At 41.3% G+C, this 19,373-nt stretch overlaps 1 protein-coding gene across 10 annotated transcripts in view; it reads left to right on the top strand.

Moving 5' to 3' along the window:
* Positions 1-3,231: 3,231 nt before the first annotated feature.
* Positions 3,232-19,373, top strand: part of citb (citron rho-interacting serine/threonine kinase b) — a 98,111-nt gene continuing 81,969 nt past the window's right edge. For 4 of the 10 annotated variants that reach the window (XM_074669755.1, XM_074669754.1, XM_074669757.1 and 1 more), the window contains exons 1-4: positions 3,233-3,525; positions 11,675-11,773; positions 15,256-15,399; positions 15,562-15,681. In XM_074669755.1, coding sequence (XP_074525856.1) covers positions 11,765-11,773; positions 15,256-15,399; positions 15,562-15,681 — 273 coding nt within the window. In that variant the 5' untranslated portion in view covers positions 3,233-3,525; positions 11,675-11,764. Of the gene's footprint in view, positions 3,526-11,674; positions 11,791-15,255; positions 15,400-15,561; positions 15,682-19,373 lie in introns of all 10 variants that reach the window. The other 6 variants (XM_074669752.1, XM_074669751.1, XM_074669759.1 and 3 more) reach the window with 4 other exon arrangements.

Genomic DNA, 19,373 nt, shown 5'->3' with positions numbered 1-19,373 from the left:
CAAAATCATTAGTGGATGAGTAACACCTCAGATAGCACATACTTTTTCTGATGGATGCGTCCATTGATTCTTACTGCTTTGTCAAATTTTGATAACGCTGTTTTTTTATTCCTTTAACTGTGTCCATTACAGTTGTGTCTATCTAATCCCACTAACGTTACCATGTTAACAAAGCCTTCTTTCGTTTTCTTCTATTCTTAATTAAAAATTGTAGGGGGGGGGCATATTTTGATAGTTCAGTTGCCCCCCATTAAACAATGCTCCCAATCATTAATAAATCATTAATAAATCATTAATGTTTACCTCAATACCCCTGTGTAATAAATCCAGGCCAGTTTTATGTGTTTTTATTTGTACATTAGGGCAGGAGCACATTTTGATAATTCAACAGCACCCCATTAAATAATGTCTCAGTATTTACAGGAAGCCAAAAAATATTCGCGCGACACTGACGTGTTGCGCATGCGCAGCCCCAAAAAGTAGCAATTTTCAATGTTAAGCTGAAAATGACAGAACACCTGTTGTTTCTCGCGTCTGGCATTTTCCCTACTTATTCAACGTCTTATCATTGTCGATTTCACGTCAGCGGCTCTGCTGTTGTGTGGGCGGGAGCTCGGAACCGCGTCTTCTTACAGAGCAAAGCACTACCACACAGAGTCCGCCGGCATCCTTCAGATAAGTTATAATTTCAGTGAAAGTGGTAAAAAATGACGATGCTGTCGCATGAAATGTGTCGTGAGTAAGGAAAAAACCGAATGTGCCAGCTAAGAGCCCATTTCCCGGCTGCCAGCTTTAGTCGTACTAAAGGTAACTCGACTAGCCGCTAACTGCTAACAGTTGTGACTTCCACTTCTACAACAGAATGTAAATCAGTGTTAGGGTGGGTATTGACAACCAGTTCCTGTATAGCGGTACAAACTGGTCACCTTTCGGCAATACTCACCGTTTTGGATCCCAATTTCTGTGATTCATGTAAATATGCATTAGGTTAGAGTTCATTAGTTTTGACCTTGTCGCTTGGTATTTTCTGTAGTGGTGTCAGCTCTTAAAAATGAACTTCGAGCAACATTACAGAGGAGAAAGAGGCTACGAAACTGACTCAGGCTGAACCAAGACAAAAAGACAAAGTTGAAGTACAGCGGAGGGAGAGGCCATGAAAGAAAGGACAATCACAGCTGCTAAGGTAAGCTTGTTAATGAAACTAAAGCCCGTTTTGACTGCTGTGTGCAATAAAGTTAACAACACATGAAAGCTGCATAATTTTCAAGTAGATATGGTAACTAAATTGCCTTTAATTTTCCTGATATCCGTTCACTTTAAATAGCTAGATTGCCATTACTCATGAAAATACTGTAAAATGTTGTATTTTTCACATACACAGAAAAAACGGTATCTGTTTTTCTTTCTTTTCTTTTTTTTTTTTTTTAATTTGTATTCAGCCTTGGTCATTTTCCTCATTTTCATCCAGACTTTTTAAGGTTTATTAGATTATTTATTATATAGACTCCTGCCTCATCTGAAAAAGGAAGACTATAATATAGATTAAATATCTTCACAAGGTTTTTCTGTACACTGAGCCGTGAGTGGTTTTCAAAACATTTTCATCTGTCAAAGGAGGACCTGGCACAAAGAGTTTGGAAACTGTTTTAGTCAATATTCAGTATATATTAAGCAAGGTAAGAGTATTACATGCAGGCAGTGCAGGGGAAATCTTGGGAACTTGTTTCCTAAAGTAAAAGAATAAAATGTCAACTTTTGCAGGAATAATCCTGCTCAATCGTTTCCCACGGCCCTTTTACATGTGTGTCAGTGTATGTGTCTGTCTCCACCCCCTCCTCTGTCAGTATGTTGATGTTATGGTTGTATCAGGATGTCCAAGGCGGAAAGTAACCATGGTTTCAACAGCCAATCACAGAGCACCCAGTGCCCAAGTGACTTTGCATGTTGATGATCGCGAGTGTAGGCTGATCAGAGCAGCTACGATAGTGGACAGTTGCACAAAGGAGGAAAAACAACCAAAGTGAAACAAACGCCAAACAGAAAAAGCTTTTTCCCTAGATGAGGGTGAGCTTGGCTTGACTTTTACTTGCTTTCAGGCACTTGAAGAGCGGCTGAGTTAGCTTTCTGCTAACCAGGTATGTGTCAGATACTTGTGATCAGCTTGTGCTAACATGTCAAGTCAGGTGCACGTCTCGCTCCCACGTAGAAACGCGAACAGGGGGTTGCTAGGATAGTGAGTGTGTTCACGTAGTCACAGTCAAGGCTGTAGGTGTGTGCTGCCGCTGGCACTGAGCCAAAGAGGAGGAGCCCAGTTTGAATGTTGTGTTGACTAACAAGTAATGAAAATCCCTGCAGACCCTACCTTTAATATTTTGAAATAAGACATTTTTCTGGACTTGTCAGGTGAATTTGTCGCATTAGAGTCTGGTGAGAGTTTTCACTAAAAATTAGACATTAACACTTGCCTCTTTTTTCAGCCTAACATTGAAGAAAATTAGTTCATTTTACAACTCTTATTATACTTTATTTTGAACCATTCACCTCAAAAAGTCTTGAGATAAAAATGACAAAATGAATTACAAGAAAAAAACAAACTGTCAACTTGCTTGAAACAGAAATTAATCAAGTCTTTTTCACCTCAATGACACATTTATTCTTTTACTCTTTACAAGACATTCATACATCTTTTTATCTTTAATATCTTTAAATAGGACTTTTTCATGGACATTACTTAATTAAGACATAAAACACTTGCTCAGTTATAAACTTCTGCAGCGTAACATTGGGGAAAATGAGTCTATTTAGCTTAAAATGGGGTGTATTTTTATTTTTTGCATGATGCATTCACAGCTTCTTCACTTTCATCTCTCTCAAAGTGTTCACATTGCTTTTTACTTTAGGATAAAATGTCCTTTTCCTGTCACGCTTTTGATCTCATCAGTAAAGGTTTTGAAGTGAACTTGTCTTGATGTTCAGTCTCTGATGCGCTCTAGTTCAGCTGTGATGGGCAGTTATCTTCAGTAGTTTGGAAGCTGGCTGCTAACGCAGTGTGCTGAGCCACATGTAATAGCATGATGAGAGACAGCTGCTGCAGAATAGTGAGTTGAAGAAGAAGAAGGAGTTGGAGGGTGATGAGGGTGATTGGTTAACAGAAATGAGAGGGGGTGAGAGCTTTTTCTAACTCTCTACTGTATGTGATCATCGCTCCACTGCATTACTCCACAATGCCGTTTGACTGTCGTCCTCCCCCTCCCTCCCTCTCTGCGCTCCTCAGATCCAGCTCTCTGGAAGCAGTAATCTCCACACGCTCCTGCTGCCTCACAGCTCGCTGCGCTGCCAGAGCACATCTCTCTCTCTCCTCGGCTTCACTCTCTCCCCAGTGAGGATGACATCCCCGAATTTGATGAAGCAGCGAAGCTCTGATTCCGGCTGGTGGCTTCCGAGGGAGACCCCTCATGAACGGGCTTTTTGGACGAGGTGGTGCTGCGTCTAAGGAGCTTCATCATCAGCTGTATCAATCTTTCAGTGAGTACTTTGATATCTTACTAATAACACAGCTGCTGTCAGAGCCAGAGGAAGGAGAGAAAAGATGAAATCCCTGGTGTCCCTGTAAGGATAACTGCTCTGCTGTGTGACTGTTTTGCTTCTGAGAATGTTGCAACTATTACCATACTGACAGATAGACTGACACTTCAGCTCAGGGTTTACTGAGTGACGATGGCAGCGGTGGCAGCAGGATTATGCAGCAGCTGTATCTGGAGTGAGCGCTCTTCTTGGTCACGACACTGAAATGCTGTGTCTTTGTTTGCTCATCTCTGGTCCTCGCTCTGCTTACTGTAGCATACACTCATACAGATGGCTATCAGTCCCTGGGGTGGCATTCAATCCCTGCACTGTTCGTATATGTTCATAATAAGGGGACCACATGCTTTTCTCAACAACATGATGCACACTGAGCAAGTTTGGGCTCTAAGTTCAAGAAATTGTTTGTCTTTTCCCTCGATGCTTCTGTAACGACTGGGGTTAAGATTTGTGCAGAAATTACGAAGTCAGCTTGAAGAAAGCATGACAAGATGAAGACCGTGGTTGCAGGGAAGTATCTCTATGGTAACAGCAGGGTTTGCCAGGAGAAGAAAGGAGAGGAGAGAGAAACTTGCTGCTTCTTTTCAAGCTTTTTGAAGAAGAAATTCAACAAATACACTTCAAAAACTGAATCCAAGCAAGTGTTTATGTCTTATTTCTAGAAAAAAAACATCATATCAGACTCAGTGTGAGCCACATTCACCGAACAAGTCCAGAAAATGTGTTGTCCCATCCTATAGAAAGATGTTTTTACTCATAACAAGCAATTCAGGCATCATTTATTCCTTTAAATATCTGACAGTAAGACCTTTTTATGGACTCTTTAGGTGAACGTGGCTCATATTAGGTATGATAAAATGTGTTCATACTCAAAATAAATCCTAAACCATTGCTTGGATGTCAGTTTTTTCAGTAGACTGCATCAGCTGAGCTCATTGAACAGGTGAGATCAGGGCAAAGAGAGCCCGACTGAGCCCCACACCACACTCAGATTTTGTTGTCGACAATCTGTTTTTTTTTTAGTTTGAAATGAAAGTACTTCTCATGTATGTAGTATATTACTGCGTTGGTGTTTTACTTAATCCACATTTCCATTCTGTGGAGGAAGAACAAACCAATGTATAATGATCTGAGAGATACCTGTGTGTAGCAAAAGGCCACAAAACAGACCTCTCAGTGTGGATTGTGATAAGAGTGAAAGCGAGGGCTCTTCTGCTCCATACCCTCAAGTATCATTTTCCCAAAAGCCTCCTTGTGAAGCCCACACAGATCCTATTTGTCGTCTGGATTTGTCACGTAATGATAGACTGAATATTTCAAGTGCTTTACCAAGTGCTCCTGTAGATTGTGATATTTTAGCAACTTGACTGTTTGTGTACTGTCAAAGCATAGGGTGCGAGCAGCTTAAAAAAAGGGTGATAAAATGAGGATGGTGCATCCATCAGGCCACTGGGATAAAAATCACCACCTGCAGCTCCTTCACACAGCAGGCAGCTTCATCTAAAGTTACTTTAAAACACACTCACCTGAAAAAAAACATATATCCATATTCACACAAGAGTTGGGCATTTCAAGTTTTTATACTATTCATACAGTCACAGGATACTATTCAACTATTAATCATAAAAAAAACCCAAATCAAAACTGGGATTGGAATGGTTGATTAAAGAGTCGCCAGGAACTAAAGACGGGTGCCTTTCTCATTTGAAACGATACAGTACCGATGGCCTTTACCAGGCAATTGGTACCAGTACTCAACGGTACCATGTCCAGTAAGAAAAATCAACTAGTGTTACAGTACCCCACAGTCACAAGGATGTGTTTAGATACCTAAACATGGTACTTTTTGATTTTACGTGAATATGTACCCAGTACTTTTGACAGAATTCGGTTTGTAGCTACAAAAGTACCGAATTCGGTACCCATCCCTACCAGGAACTATTCAGGGATTGATTGAATAGACTATGGGGACAATTCAACAATGACACCAAGAGCTGTTCAACAATTAATTGAGAAATCATGGGGAACTATACAACAATAGGTTATATAGTGATCAAGAACTATTCAAAATGTATTGGAAAGACACTGGAAATTCTTCAAAAATTGATTGAATAGACACCAAAAACCTTTAACAATAAATTGAATAGACACTGAGAGCCATTCAACGATCAATCAAATAGACTATTTAAGGATTAGTAGACAATGGGAACTATTCAACGATTAATTAGCAGTCAGTAGGAACTATACAGCCATTTATTAGTAGTCAGTAAGAACTGTTCAACAATTGATGAAATAGTAACACAAGGAACTTTTTAATGACTAATTGAATCGATGCTTGGAACTGCCCATAAGAAATAGATTAAACACTGGAACCCTTCAATGATAAATGTAATAGACATCAGGAATTTCCAACAAGTCATCAGGAACTCTGCAATAGACAAATCAAATAGACACTAGGAACTTTTCAACCATCAACCAAATAGACACCAACCATTCAAAAGTTAATCAAATAGTTACCGCCCCTTCCACTGAGTGCTATGTCTGTAGCCATTTAGACTTATGTCATGCTAGTTCTGCCCAGCAAAGTTTGCACATGACCTGTTTGTATATCAAACAAGTTCTTCAAAGAGACTTTTGTCAAATGACACTCTGGCTCTGATTCCCACAGAACTGCATCACTTTGACTGCTAGATGGCTTTCTTCTTCTGTTGTTTTATGTCACTACGTGGGGGTTGTAAAAATAATCAGAACATATTTCCAAAGTAGAAAAATAGTCACATGAGCCATTCAAACTGTAGTATTTAACCACTGGATGATTGAACTATTTGAATATTCAAAACTCACGACTCACACCTTTACCACACTGTAATGGAAATTCATTAGGAATACAGAGGTATCACTAAAAATGGATGCCACAGATTCAGTGTTTTTGTATTTGGCTAGGTGAGTCTACCTGCTCTTCAAAGTATTAATATGCAAACTGTGGAGGCCTGTAAGGGCATACTAGAATCTAAACGATGCAGCCTGGTGGCATCAGTAATTTGTTGTTATGACATTAGTATTTAAAGGTCTCTAAGTGTTTTTGGAGAGGATATTACTGAAAGATTCTGTGCCACTACAATGTAGCAACAGGTCGGTGATTCACTGCTGCCTACAGCCCAGTGCTGTAACTGTGGCCAATGGTCACCCTGCAGACTGAATGTAGAGCAACACCATGACTGGGATGCAACCTCTCTCCACTGTCCTCCTCTTCAACAACCATGACTCACAGCCCAGCTCACATTATTCAACCCACAAGAAAGAGCCCTCAACAGAGTTGGAAGCCAATGTTCTTCACTAAATGTTTCTGCTTGGTTGTTTACCAGCTCGAATAAACAAGCCACAGAAATATTTCCTATTCCAGGTACTGGAACTGTCTTGCCTGCACACGTTGTAAAAGAAGCTGAAATGTGGGTTGATTTTCATGTTTTTGGATCGTCTTTCCTGCTGTTGTCATGAGCTTTATAGAGAACGGTTATTAGTAACTGCTCTCAGTGAACTCATTATTGCAGAGGAGGGTCCCAGCTGCACAGTCTGTTACCTCAGCCTTTATGAACAGTCAGCTAGCACATGGGTCTACAAGGAAGAAAGACAGATTTAAGTCCCATCTGCTGCTTCATGCTAGGATGGCACAATCATCTTCACTAATCGCTTACATTTAAAGAAAGTCCTCCACTGTCAAGACATAAACACCACTACATCATGTCTGTGGACAGAGAAGTATTGAGTCCATTTGTTGGCAGCAAGCAAAGACTGTAATGTATGGACATACCATCACCTTTTTCCTCTGATACAAAGAATTTAAGTCCATTGAAGATATGGGCCAAATTGGAAATGCTGAACTCAACCAAGATTCTTTCGAGTTAATACAAGGTGGAGAGACAGGACTTCATCCTCTTTTTAGAAAGCTACAGGGTGACCTATCAGCCAGGTCAGCCATCCTTTGTATGGGCAAAACTTTGGGGTTTAACAACTTCAATAGAGAAATTATCCAATCAGACTGTGATAGAAATTTCCTACTGTCTTATGTTTCTGTTAACCTTATCACCATAAATTGCCTCTAAATGTGTTGAGATTTGTCACAAACCTGTTTTTGCTGCCTCCTTGAACAGTCAAGACTGTGTGTTTTATGCAGTATAAGGGGAATGCTTACGCTGACATCCTAAGCTGAACCTATTGGTGTTGGGATAGCCTTCTTGTGACATACACTGGAGGTGCTATCCCCAGTTACCTTGGCAGGTAACTGTACCTATTGGCCAGGAGCAGACATCATCGGTGGTGCACAACCTTCATAGAGTGTTTTGGCCCTCAACCACAACACTCTTTGGTTGGTTGGCCAGCACTGGTGGCCAATTCACTGCTTGTCCACTCCTGGCCTCCAGCTTTCCTCCTCTTGCTTGCTCCAAATCCAGCAGGGGGCTCGTTGTGCCATCCTACGAGCTGCCCATTTCTGCTCTGTTCATCCAGGCCCAGAGCAGAAAGAAAGCAAATGCCACGCTGACTTGGCTGGGAAGCCCCTGCAGCCTATCTCCACAGGGGAAAGCCATGCCTGCTGGCCTTTGTCATGGCATTCCTGGATCAAGGAGTGATACTTTGAAGCCTTCCTCTTGTTGGCCTCTTCTCAGCCCTCATATGGCACTGTTAGCTCAATCAGAATGGAGTAGCTGGAGGTTGGTGTGCACCACCTCTGGGAACTGCAGCCTCCTTCCTTCATCGACACTCATCTCCCAGGAGCTGGTCTGCAGCAGGTTAGGCTTTGGCCTTGAACTTGGTCCCTTCCTCGACAAAGGTGAATGTTCTCCCTGGGGTTCTGCCAGCTGGCCTCTTCTTGCATCTCTCCTACAATGTCTGCTAAAAGGAGAAGAACTTGGTCATAGCGCCATCTGTATCGCCCTTGGGTAAGGGATGTTTTATACCCTGACAGTATGTGTGCCAGTGACCCGTCTCTCCACACAGCTTCCAGTGAGAATCCTCTCTGAGCCCCCGTGTCAAAGGAAGGGTGTCACAGAGTACAGAAGGAAAGATATACAGTAGGGTTCCAGTACCCATTGCTCTGGCAACATGACCTTGCACTTGGGCAAGTTCCATTTTGTCGAGGCTCCTTGGGATCTTTTTTTCTACTGCTCTGGCCATCCGTAGTTCGTCCTCCCTGGTCTGAATCTCTGGCTGAACCATCCCTTGCACTGTGTCTGCACTTGTGTCTCACCACTGCCAGGGCTTTGCTGACGGAGGCATGGGCTTCCGATGATGTTATGCAGCTTCAACTGCTCTGCGTTGGCAGCCTACTGGTGCCTGGTTGTAGCATATAATACCAGTAATAGATAGACATAGCATCCTCAGAAATGATAAAGGATGAACACCCAGAATGGCCTGTTAGTATTAACTTTGCATTACACTACCAGCCAAATGTACTGTTTGTTACTTCTCAATTGAGTGATTCAACTCAAGTTCATCTGAGTCTCCTTGGGTTTCTTCTTCAAGGGGTCAAGCATCCTTACATTTCCTCAGCACAGACCCAAACTGTTTCTTGGAACTGGCTTCTTAAATGTGTTAAGTTTTGCTGTAGAGACTGTGTTTTTTATAATTGGTTTGTATGTGGTTTTAAGTGTTTCTGCAGAAAGCCTCAAGTGGACACTTGAAAAAGACTACTTTTTTTTTTTAACACATAGGCTTTTAGACCTGGGATAGATCTGAGGGCTAACATGGAACATGCACCAGTGTAACAGGCCAAATTAACCCCCCTTCCCAGACTTTACTTGGGTATACCTTGTTCAAGGCCCGATTATACCACGGGGTATAAAATGGCTTGGTTCAAAATATACCCCAGATGTAAAACAAGTGAAAGTGGTTTTGTGTTTACTAAGTGTGTGATTCAAGGGAGAATAATCACTATGAATGCAAACAGCACATTAAACATGCTTGTTACGTCTGGTTCTGCTTGAGGTTTCTGCCTGGTAAAGGGAAGATTTTCCTTGCCATTGTAGTTTGCCAAATGCTGCAAAGTGCTGTATTCATGTTGGTTAAGATGAGAACGTCTAATAAATTGAAAATTGCACTATCTGCAACTGAGCTCCATTCGGATTTTCATTATAGTTATCACAACATGAGGCATCTCTTAGATCTGAACTGTTTCTTTGAACAGCTATCATCAATTAATTGAATAACAGTGATAGTTTTGACTCTAACTTAGTAGTATCACATTAAATACATTTCAAAGCAGCAATAGCATAGATGTCAAAAGATTACAAAATAAATGATTAATTGAAATCTTTATATTCACTTTTTCTAGAACTATGGAAGATCAGTTATATCACCGGCTGTTGGCACCTTTTAACGATGAAAACTTTTTGTTCGTGTTACTATTAGAGAAGATTATTTGCTAAAGTAAACAGAGAAATATATTTGTTTAGTTTTGGAAATATAGTGAAATATTTACTGATTTATTTACTTGACAGACGGTATCAACCCCTTCCATCCATCGTTATAAAGAATGTAAGAGCTATAAGATGAACGAGCTAGCGGTGCTAACCCTGTACCAGAGGGAATACCATTAGGCAGAGTAGCATCATTGTATGTACGAAGACATGGCTAACTGAGCCAACACCTGACACGGACGCCACATTGGGAAGAATCCCCTTCTCTGGATCTGTGGAGGTTAGGGATGGATACCTTTCACATTTGAAACAGTACGGTACCAATGCCCGGCACCTGGTACCAGTACTCAACGGTACTAGTTTTCTGTACTTTTTTGTGTTAATGTGGTTAAAAATATCAATTTGTTTAACAAAAGAATATGTTGTTTTTCAATTTTTTTCTTCAATATATAACCTTGCAATGCTTTGTTCATGCCCAGCACGGAAAATTGCCTACTTTTCCACCCCCTCACAGTCACAAGGATGCATTTAGGCACCTAAACATGGTACCTTTATTTTATGTGAATATAATAATGTGAATTATGTGTCGGTACCTACAAAAGAACCTAATTCGGTACCCATCCCTAGTGTAGGTGGTGGCTGACACTCTGCATGGGCCACTTTAACTCAGGGTATAGTGTGGACGGAGGGGATATTTTGGCCTGTTACATGAGGGCATATGAGGTGTCTGTGGTTTAATGTTGAAGCTTGCTTATTTTAATCTCTGGGAATCAAACCTGAAAGGCAAAAATAGCTTCTCAGCTGGTTTCAGAGCAACATACAAACGGAATATTTGACACATCAGCTCCAGATAGTAGCACGAATATATTTTAATGATGTGATGTGGGCTTCAGCATGTGAAGAGCAAAGCTAACTTCAACGTTCTGCTTGTCATGATCACATCTCAAGTCAAACTGTGTCTAAGAACATGAGAACTCAACTGTACTCATTTCCATCCACATTCGCCTCTACAGAATGTGTTCAGTCCTCTGGGCAGCAGTCTGATGGTTATTTCCTGTTGGTCACACACACATACTGGAAAGAAGATAAAAATCAACACTTCACACAAACATAATCATGCAGCAGTGAAAACACCTCGCGATCCTTGAATTAGCTGAGCTTGTTTTCAGCGTTTTACTGTAGGGAGGAGTGGGAGGTGAAGCTCTGCTTTTAATAGACATTCTCCCTCTGTCGCTCATTCTCCTGCCTGCTGCTTGATCACAAAAACTGCCAAATATATCCAGTGGTGGTAAAAGAGGCTGTTGTAGGAACACGAGCGAGCTATTTATAGACCATGCAGAGCTGGGATATGAGCACATATTTGGTTTGCACATTATGGATCTCCTGTGGTATACAGATTATCTTAACTGTGAATATCATCTGCGTGATGATGGTAATGAATAAAAGGCTCAAGTATTACTCTGTTATCTAACGCAGCTCTCTGTTCTTTCAGGGTTTTGATGTTTGTTTGTTTGTTGTCCCTGCTATTAGAGCCAGTATTACTGAAACACATCTAATAAGGGCAAATTTTCTCAGCGAGAGTAATCATGAAAATATCCAGCTTTGATAGCTTTTAATTTGATTTAATGTCCTGAGTTTGCATAACAAAAAGATAAAATCCACCATGTCCTTTCCTGCAGATCTGTGACTCAGTCCACCATCTCTCTGGATAACACCATCTCACCTGAAAACACCACGTTAGAGTCAGAAGAGCCAGAACTGCCGGACACATGTCACAGGTATTACTCTTCACAGGGTAAGACTTCCTGAATGAGCCCAATCAGCCAACTGTTTGTTATTTCGCCTTCACACTTTGGCTGAGCCATGTCTGTGTGTCTCTCTGTGTGTGTGTCTATGTGTATATAACAGTAAACTCAGTCACCCTCTGACTATTAGTGATCATGGAGCTGTCCTTCTGGTAGAGCTCTGCTACACTCACTACACTTATGTCTGATTTTCACACCTTGGCTGACATCACAAGTCAAAGTCTAAGAAAAGAGTGTGAGGCACAGAGGTGCTCTGAAATGACATGAAAATGATGCACGCTGGAAAACAACAGAGATTCATGTAGGACTTAAAGTGATTTACAGTCATCATGGGGACAGATGTTTTTTTTTAATAGTCAGATTTCAGATCATCACCATGTGCTTGCGCATAGATTCATACATAAAGGTTTGAAAACAGCATCACATTGACCCTTAAATGATCTACATGTTCACAAAGCTTCTTGTAAAGTGGTCGATGAAAGAAAAAACATGAATGTAGTTTGTGTCTTAAAGCCCAAAGTGTTGCCCTGCGGAAAGCAAGAAGTGATTCTGAGGGATTAAATGTGAGATTAACGACGACCTGGAGCCAGCGCTGGAGTTTGATGGAGAGTTTTTGTGAACATGTGTTTGACTCTGAGTCATGTCACCAATTCAGCAAACAGAGGAAGAGCTGTGACCGTAAAATCACCCAAAGTGTATAAGTGATATGCACTACACACACACACACACACACACACACACACACACACACACACACACACACACACACACACACACACACACACACACACACACACACACAAACAAACACAAACAGAAAAAACATTAACGGCAAAGATATAAAAAAAAGAAGACCATAAAGGATAAACAAAAGTAAGAATGAAAGAAAAAGATTTAAAAGGAAGGAAGACAAGAAAAAAAGACATGAAAGAGGATGAGAGGAAAAAAGAGTAAAAAGAAGAAAAGAAGATTGGAAGAAAAGATGTAAGAAAGAGAGAAAGAAAGAAGAAAAGGAAAGAACAGAAAAGGAAAGAATGGAAAAAGGTAAATAAAAGATGAGAGAAAATAATAAAAGAAAACAAAGGACGAAAGAATTAAAAAAAAGGAGTGAAGAAGAAAAAATCAAAGGAATATTCTTTTTCTGCAGTTTAATAGGGATCATTGATGTCTTCATGAAGTGGTAGTAACATGTTTTGGTCCAAAAAGCCAATAAATCAAGCACAGCAGCATTGTTTCCAGGCTCTCATAGCCCCTCTGTTCAGAACGCTCTAATTTAGTGGGCGCGGCCTTCATATGTAAATGAGCCATCACTGATACCGCCCCACTCTTCTGCATCACTGAGAGCGGGGCCACGAGCTCCGAGTGCACAATGTTGAGAAAACAGTGAAGCTCCTTTACCGTAACATTACAGGCCAAAACAACAGGCTAACCGCAGCTACAGTTAGCATCCTGAAGCTAACACAGAGACAGGGGGGGACACTGAGGAAAAGCTCTTACATCTGCTCCACAGCACACAGCATTTAAAGCCATGTCCACACGTAGCCGGGTATTTAGGAAAACGCATATGTTTTTATGCGTTCATGCCTGTCGTCCACACAAAACCGCAGTTTTACGTCAGCGAAAATGATGTTTTCTAAAAACTCCAGCCAAAGTGGAGATTTTGGCTCCAAACTGCTACAATAGTGGCGCCTGTGACGGGGGAAAAAAACTCTGGTTTCATGGTTTCGTGTAGACGCAGGTAAACAGAGTTTTTTCGGTTCTTAAACGTCACAGCTGAATGACAGGGGCTCATTCTGGTTGGCTGACACAGGTTTTACGTCTGGAAAACATCACCCATTATGGGTTTGGCATGCCTTGAGCCGCACTTACCGACGAATTTACCCGCTGCGTGTGGACGGAAGTATTTTTAAAAACAAGTGAGGGGGGATATTTGGATATTTGAAAATACCCAGATACGTGTGGACATGGCCTAAAATACTCACATTTCCAGGGTCCAAGGTTTGTTGGTGGATGGTTGGTAATGCGCCTGGATTCAGGACCAGTCTATTCACTAGCCCTCTGTTGTACTGTCCAAAGTTGGAAAAGCAGTCGGCAGTGAAGTGACTAGCACACTCATGCAAAGTTTTACTGAGTGTAGCTGGCCTCAGCCCTCATAAATGAACTCTAGCCACTTAGTCTTGTTTTCTTCCAAGATGGGAAGCTTGTGCATGGAACTATGTGGCTGTTTACAGCCAAAAACAGAGCAGTGATGGCCCTTCAACTTCAGCATTCTCCTCCCTGCTGCAGGAGAGATTTCTCTCCAGGGGAGGGGGGGGAGGCTGTGGAGGTATCTGCTCTGGTGGACCAATCAGGCCAGACTTGCTCCTGATTGGTCAAAAAAGGGAATTGCTGACGTCGGCAAATCCCCAAAATCCAAACCTATCTTTTTTTGGCCAGGATTTTACATTCACAAGCACTACTAAATACAGGTTTTGTCATTAAATATCACATTTTGTGGGCTGGGAGGAAAGCCAAAGACCCACAAATTTAACTAAAAGACTTAATAAAGTGATTTTTGCATAAAATGGGACCTTTAAAAAGAGAAAAGAAGAAAGAAGGATGCAAGAAAACAACATAGAACAGGAAAAACAAAAAGAGAGACAGGAAATTTTGAAAAAAAAAAAAAGAAAACAAGAAAAAAGGAAGTTGTGAAAATGAAAAAGATGGGAGAAGATAATGAAAGGAAACAAAAGAAAAAGTAATTAAAGACTGAAAAAGGAGTAAAGAAGAAAGAAAGAAGCAAGAAAATTAAGTATGAAATAAAGACTAGAAATTTTGAAAAAAGAAAGAATAAAGAAGTTATAAAAAGAAAGAATAAACAGAAGGAAGAAAAGAATGATAGTATACAGAATGAAGAAGGAAAAGAAAGAAGAAAGAATGAAATAAAAAAATTAGAAGAAGGAAAGAAAGAAAGAAGAAAATAAAAGAGAAAAGGAAAAAGAAACGATGAAAGGCATAAAAAATGAAAGAAAACCAGCAGAACCAAATAAATGTCTCACTTGTTTCCTCAAATTCAGATTCAAATAATTTTTCTCCCAAAATGTGAAAAAGGAGAAGTTTAGACTTTCTAATCTTCTCAAAGAAAAAAAAAACAAATCCTTCTGGGGGAAGATATCACGACAGAAGGAGAATAAAACTACTCGGCACAAAGAAGGAGAGATTTATTTTTTCTCTGATTATTTCTTACTTTCTATCTCTCTGATCATTAATGTAACTCTGGTTTCTGTGTGTGTCTGTGATTAATCACATTTTGATGTGTAAATATGTGCGTATATATCTTGAAAACGTAGAGAGTTATACGATTTTCTAACCCCTGAGACCCTTTCAGAGACTTGATTTTGAAAAAAGCTCCCTGATGATTCTTTGAGCATCCTGACATGTCAGAGACCTGGATCCATGCTGTGCTCTCGTTCCAGGTTGAGCAGGAAATCTCTCTCGTCCAGAGGAAGATGTCTGACCTTGAGTCAGTGCTGCAGCAGAAGGATATAGAGCTGAAGGCCTCAGAGACCCAGAGGACAATCCTGGAGCAAGACCTGGCAACCTATATCACAGAATGCAGCGTGAGTAGAAACTACAAACTGCTCTCAGCAGAGTCAGCACGTGGCTAAACAAAATGAGCATGAAGTGAAAAGACAGTTATTTAAAAATCTGAAGCATTTAGTTCTGGGTGGTGGACCCCACTCTCTGTCAGCTGATGGAGCTTGTGTATTTCTTGGTTTCAGAGTCTGAAGCGTAGCTTGGAGCAGGCTCGGATGGAGGTGTCACAGGAGGACGACAAGGCTCTGCAGCTCCTCCATGACATCAGGGAGCAAAGCAACAAGCTGCAGGAGATCAAAGAACAGGTAGGATGACTTCCCCATGCTGCATGTTGTGTGCTCTTAATGTTTTGGGCGTGCCACAGTATGAAGGGTCGAGCCACCAGGCTGAACGTTGGGACGTAGGTGTTGATTGAAGCGTGATGTTGGAACCCTGCAGTCAGAGCTCAAACACCCACAGCAAGTGGAAAATAAATCAGAATCAGAAATACTTTATTTATCCTGGGAGAGTTTGGTGATTACAGTTGCCTTTATACACGGTAATGTTCAAATATCAGAGTCGTAACAGAAACCACAATGCCAGTTGATCTCCATGTAATCCTGGTCAGCCTAGATGGTCTAGAAGCAGCCCATGATGATATGGTGGTCGGTAACATCTTGCTGCAACCATGTCTCTGCAAACAATACCACACTGCATCCCCAAACCTTATTTATCAGAGGTCTCTTCCTTCGTGTAGTTTTTTTTGCTCCCTGTGCGTCTTAAACATAGACTGTATAAAAAGTGAACAGCGTGGCTCCGCCATTTATCATTGTACGGTTTTGAAGCCAAAATTCCCCCATCACAGCCGCAGCCATTGTAGCAGTTTGGAGCCAGAGTCTGCACAGTAGAGACTGTGAGGAATTCTGGGATAATCTGAGTGGAGCTGGGTGACAAAAATAATAACTATTTTTTTTCTTTCGAGAGTCTAATCACTTGACTCTACCTCCCGACATACTTTACAATTCCTGAAAAAAAATACACAACAATGGCAGCTGTCAATCATCATTAAACGGGACCTAAAGCCCTGTTTTTAACCTCATATAACTAATGAAAACGAAACTTTTCTGAAAAAAGAGGACTTGGATACAAGACAGCCAAATGATATCTTCAAATCACCACAACAATCAGATGTGAGAAACATTTCTACGAGGTGTAATAATTTTTTGACCACAGCCCATCTGGAATGACTGGAAATCCGTATTTTTTAACCTATACTGCAGCCAGCCTCCAGGGGGAGCAGTTTTTGTGGAGACCTCACTTCAAGCCGAGCAAGCAGGCGTCCATTTTTTTTTACAGTCTATGGTCTTAAACATACAGAGTTCTACAGACATCTCCAGCACTTTGGCCTATAGGCCAGTCTACCTGTAGAGCTACATAAAACAAACATAACAGCAACCCCTGATCACTAAATAGGAGGTTAATGAGGAATTGTTAAAACTGCAGTTCATTGATTGTCCACTAGAGGCTGGCTGCAGAAAGATCAGAAACCACAAACTGACGTGCAAAAAAAAAAAAAAAAGCTGGAGGTTGAACTTTTTGATCTCTAGGTGTTTTCAAGGTGATTAAGGACGCGGTCACACTGGCAAATCGTGCCATGCCTAAGCACGCTTCAGCCCTAAAGCAAGTTTCGAGTGGCCAGTGTGTCCAGAAACGTGCCGTGCTTGAGCACGATTCACTTCTCTGCTTTGGCACACTTCAAAGAGGTGGGCTTTGGCACGGTTTACTTCATGCACGAGCACAAGCACGCGGACAGCGCGTGTGATCCATGACGTATAATCACCTCAAGCGTATATCTCAACAGTAATTTTAAATGAAGTGAGGTGATGGAGGACTGTGTCGGGCCAAAACGACTTACCATGGGACCAAAAGTCTCTAAAGTTGTAGCAGTGCTCTCTGTGTCTCATTGTGCTGACTCTGATGAGATCGCGCTTCATGTAAACAGACGCTTCACGATGACGGACGGCCATGTGCGCGTGTGATAAAGTCTGGTTCATATTGGGGTAGTGTGACCGCCGGCTGTACTCACCAGCTGGAGAACAGCGTTGCAGGGGGGCAATCGTGCTTAGGCACGGCACGGTTTGGATAGCCAGTGTGACCGCGCCCTAAATTTACAAGTTTTTACCATGCAAGGGCACGTTTTGACCTGACTGACGGGTGGGCATCCTGTAGCTAAGGGTTTCAAACTTAAATTACCTGAGGGCTGCTGAGCATCTAATCTTGTCAAAAGGAGGCCACTTCAGGTGTTCCACAAAAAAAAGTGAAAAAAAAGAAAAAAAAAACAAACTGTTGGAACAACTGTACTTCTCAACATGAACTATTCTACAGTTAGTATTTCCACAGGCTTTTCTTGCTGAATGCTTGCTGCCAGACACCTGTTCTTTATTTTGTCTCCTTTCTTGCTTTCTGGAATACAGTTTGTTGTGTTGACAGCTCTTTCTTTAGCTATTATTGTGTACTTTGCATACTGCTCCACATGTTTAGCTGAATAATGCTGCGCGAGGTTGGACTCCTCAAGGATGGAAACTTTCTCTTTGCATATGAGACAGGTGTGATTTGCATTTAACTCCACAGAAATATTTATTCTCCCACTTCTCCTGAGACAATCTGTGCCTCACATCAACCCTTTTTTTGGCCTTTGAGAGAGATACTTTTAAAGTTTTAAGGATGCAGACAGTGTGCTTAATGTATGTTTTCTAATTTTCATTTTTTTCACTTGGGCTCACATCAAGCAGCAACCTCCAGTGTAAGAATATGAGACAATGAGGAAGTGCTAAAATCTGCTGTTTCTCGAGTGTTTGGTTGAGGCTGGCTCCAGGAGTACAGGAAGTCACATACACACCAAGCCAAAAAAAAAGCTGTTTCCAAAGCAGAAATTAACCTATTTACAGCCTGGTTTAAAAAATGTCTCCTGTCTAAGTCGCTAATTTTACTATTAGCACACACTGTGAGGGGGATGAATTTTTTTCTAACTCGGCCGTTCAGAGGATATTAAGGTTGTGAGCCCAATAAGAGGCACAGCTCAGGGTCACATGACCGGCAGGGGACCTATAGCTGTACACAAAGCCCTTGCCACTACCAATATGGCCGCTGTAGCCAATGTGCTTCATTTACCGTTTCAGAAACAGACAGGTGATGTCGAGGAGACTACATCCATGTTTTATACAGTCTATAGTTCACACACTGGCTATGCTGCATTTAGGGTAAACTCTGAAATCAGATATTTCTTCCCTGCTCCTGGCAACGGACCACACTTGAACGCAGTGGGCCAGATTTCACTTTAAGTTAGTATCAAGTGTCTGGCCCACTTTCTTTGAGCTTGAGATCCCTACTGTATCTGTCTGCAAAGAGGCAGCTGTAAACATTTTGATTTGCTCTGTAAAGATCTGCCTTCTTGGTTTGGTGTGTTCGTGGTGTTTCTGCAGCCAGCCTCAAATGGACTCAAGATAAACTGCAGTTTTATCACTTCTGCACTGACTTCATTTCTCATGGCTCTTGGTCCTGGCACAAGGGCATCAGTTTGTTTTGAAAAGTCAGGGGCACAATAACTTTTATCAAAAGTAACTTTTGAGAAGTTCTGGGGCGATAGCTGTAATTTTTTTTACTGTAAGGTTTCATAAAATACATCTGCGTCGTAGGCTTGTTTCATATTTTAAGTGATGGTCACCTTGTAAGAGCTTAGCCTGCACTTTCAGATGAATTCCCCTACCTCCCAAAATCAGCATGTCGAATACATCACCTGCATTTCAGGATTTACAGCTCGGGGCCAGCACATAAATAAATGAAACAACCCTCATCAGAAGAAAGATGAAGGTTTAAGCAATTAAAAAAATAAAAGAAGGTTATTGTTTGTTATGCAATAGCGTGGGGATTCGTATTCCTGTCCATGTTTCATATTTTTCCAGTCCACTCTGGTTGCTGAAAAAGGGGTTTCATACCAGGGACGTGAGTTGGGATTTTC

Source organism: Halichoeres trimaculatus, unplaced genomic scaffold (assembly GCF_033239565.1).
Source record: "Halichoeres trimaculatus isolate MK-OKI-2021-1 unplaced genomic scaffold, fHalTri1.1 fHalTri1_scaffold_5, whole genome shotgun sequence".
Lineage (NCBI taxonomy): Eukaryota > Metazoa > Chordata > Actinopteri > Labriformes > Labridae > Halichoeres > Halichoeres trimaculatus.
This window is presented reverse-complemented; position numbering and strand designations above follow the sequence as displayed.